General features: G+C 26.4%; 1 protein-coding gene across 1 annotated transcript; it reads right to left on the bottom strand.

Annotated features, from left to right (window-relative positions):
• Positions 1–42: 42 nt before the first annotated feature.
• On the bottom strand, positions 43–2,100 carry PRSY57_1339900 (sodium-dependent phosphate transporter; the record flags this gene model as incomplete). Its single annotated transcript, XM_012909326.2, has 2 exons — positions 43–116; positions 216–2,100. 2 exons carry the CDS (start codon positions 2,098–2,100, stop codon positions 43–45), a joined length of 1,959 nt encoding a protein of 652 aa, XP_012764780.2.
• Positions 2,101–2,492: the final 392 nt, after the last annotated feature.

Raw genomic sequence — 2,492 nt, 5'->3', positions numbered from 1 at the left:
ATATATATATATATATATATTTATATCAAAAAATGTGACGAATTAAACAGTTTGCATCTTCATTATGTAAGATGGACTATATGCTGCGAAGGAGTAAATACCTGCGGTCACAGTAGCTGAAAAAAAAAAAAAAAAAAAAAAAAAATATATATATATATATATACACATATATATATTTATATTTATTTATTTATTTATTTATTTATTTTTATTACCTGAAAAAACTACAGTAAGTATCCAAGAAAGAAAAACTGTTCTAAATAATCTCAGATTAACACAAGATGTATTAAGAAAAGAAAATGGATATTTAATTTTTTCTGTTAGGGTAAAACTTTTATCCTTGTCAACTTGAATTATATCCTTGTCCATAGATTTTCTTGCATGTTTTTTATTATCTGCATTCATTTTGGCCTCAACTAGACCTAAACCTATAACACTAGAAACTGCACAGTGTGTAGAACTTAAAGGAATACCACATATACTAAAAAATAAAACAACAAGTCCGGAAATAAGTTCTATGGTAAAACCTCTAGCAGGTGTTATTTTAATTAACTTCATACCAACAGTTTTAATAACTCTATATCCCATAATAGATAAACCTAAAGACATGGATAAACCCCCAAATAAAAGTATATACCACTGTACTTTAATTTTCCCTCTAATTCCATTATTATATGTATTAAACACAGCAGCAAATGGACCGATAGCATTAGCTGTATCGTTAGCACTTTGAGCTACAACACCTAATATAGCACTTATAATTTGTAAGGAGGAAAATACAATTTCTGTTTGTGGATCGAAGTTTTCTATAATAACATTTTCCATATTTTTTAAATCTCCTCCTCCTTTACCTTTTCCCTCATTACTCTTACTATTAATGTTACCATTATTGCTGTTGCTGTTATTATTATTTTCGTTCATGTTGGTAACCTTATCAACATTCTTTTTTAACATATTTTCATGAGATTTCTCTTCGCTTTCATTATCTTTAATATGTACCACATGATGTGATTCTACACTTCCTGTTTTGTCGGTTCCTTTTGTTTTGGAATCATCTTGTTGACTCTTTACATTTTTATCACCTGGTAATACTAATATAATACTATTATTACTCTTAGTGCTATTAACTACTTGGTTTTGCTTGGTTCCATTAGGTGTTTTGTTATTTGCTTGGGTTAACTGGGTTTCATTTGATGCTACAGAATTTAAACTACTGTTAATAATTGCGCAGAAATTATTCTGTGGGTTCTTTTCTATATCAGCTAATTCTTCACAAAAAATTTTTTTCTTCAAATTGTAATTATTTATCCTTTTGTTATATATAATATATATAACAAAAGAACCTATTGCTGTTAATACAGATGATAATATGATACATATAATAGACGCATAAAAACTATGAGCAGCACTCCAGTCTTCAATATAACATGGTGATGATACAATCACTTTTCCATCTTTCTTCATTTTACATTGTGTATTTATTACTATTGGGTTATGGAATATTAAAAAAACACTAAATGGTAAGGTAATTAAAAATATTAAAAACCAATACATCTTTTTTATTATTTCAAAAGAATTTTTTTTTCTCAAAATTAACATTCTTAATACAGTAAATGCTATTGCAGAACAGGTTCCAGCTAATATTGGAGCAGCTAACCAAGATATTACAATATTATTAATTTTTTCCCATTTTATTGATTTCATATTACCTGTCGCTAATCCAAAACCTAATAATGCTCCTATAATACTATGAGTTGTTGATACAGGTAATCCAGCTCTTGTAGCTACAGCTAACCAAACCGTTGCACCCATAAGGGCACAACACATTCCTAACATTAAAAATTCTGGAGTGTCATAGAAAACTTGAAAATTTATTATCTTCGAACGTATGGAATCAGTAACTGTACCTCCTAATAAGGAAGCTCCTAATGCTTCAAAAAAAAATGCAACAATTAAAGCCTTTTTTATAGAAATAGCTTTTGAACCTATAGATGTACTAAATGTGTTCGCTATGTCGTTAGCTCCAGTAACAAAGGCCATAAAAAAACATGCTATGCCACTCGTAATAACCAACCATAACATATCAGGACCTGTGACCATTGGATTTTTTTTTTTTTTTCTTTTTTAAAAACGATGGGTTCTAAAATTTTACGGAGTTGTGCGTAAGAAAAATAAAAAATATAAAAACGAAATCTACAATAAAAATTAAAATGTACAAATAAATATAAATATATATAAATATATATAAAATTACACGCGCAAGAAAAAAAAAAAAAAAAAAAAAAATAAATAAAAAATAATTTTTTTTTTTTTTTTTTTTTTTTTTTTAATATTTTTTTTAACTAATAATTTTTTTAATGAATAAAATATGAAAGTTCATTTTTACATTAACTTAAAAATGAAGAATATAATTGATACATAATTTAAACCATCTGTTATATTTAGATAAAAATATAAAAAAAAGGAATATACAGATAATTTTTCATGTGTAT

This window comes from Plasmodium reichenowi, chromosome 13 (assembly GCF_001601855.1).
Source record: "Plasmodium reichenowi strain SY57 chromosome 13, whole genome shotgun sequence".
Taxonomy (NCBI): domain Eukaryota; phylum Apicomplexa; class Aconoidasida; order Haemosporida; family Plasmodiidae; genus Plasmodium; species Plasmodium reichenowi.
The sequence above is the reverse complement of the archived record's forward strand: the minus strand, read 5'-3'. Positions and strand labels throughout refer to the sequence as shown.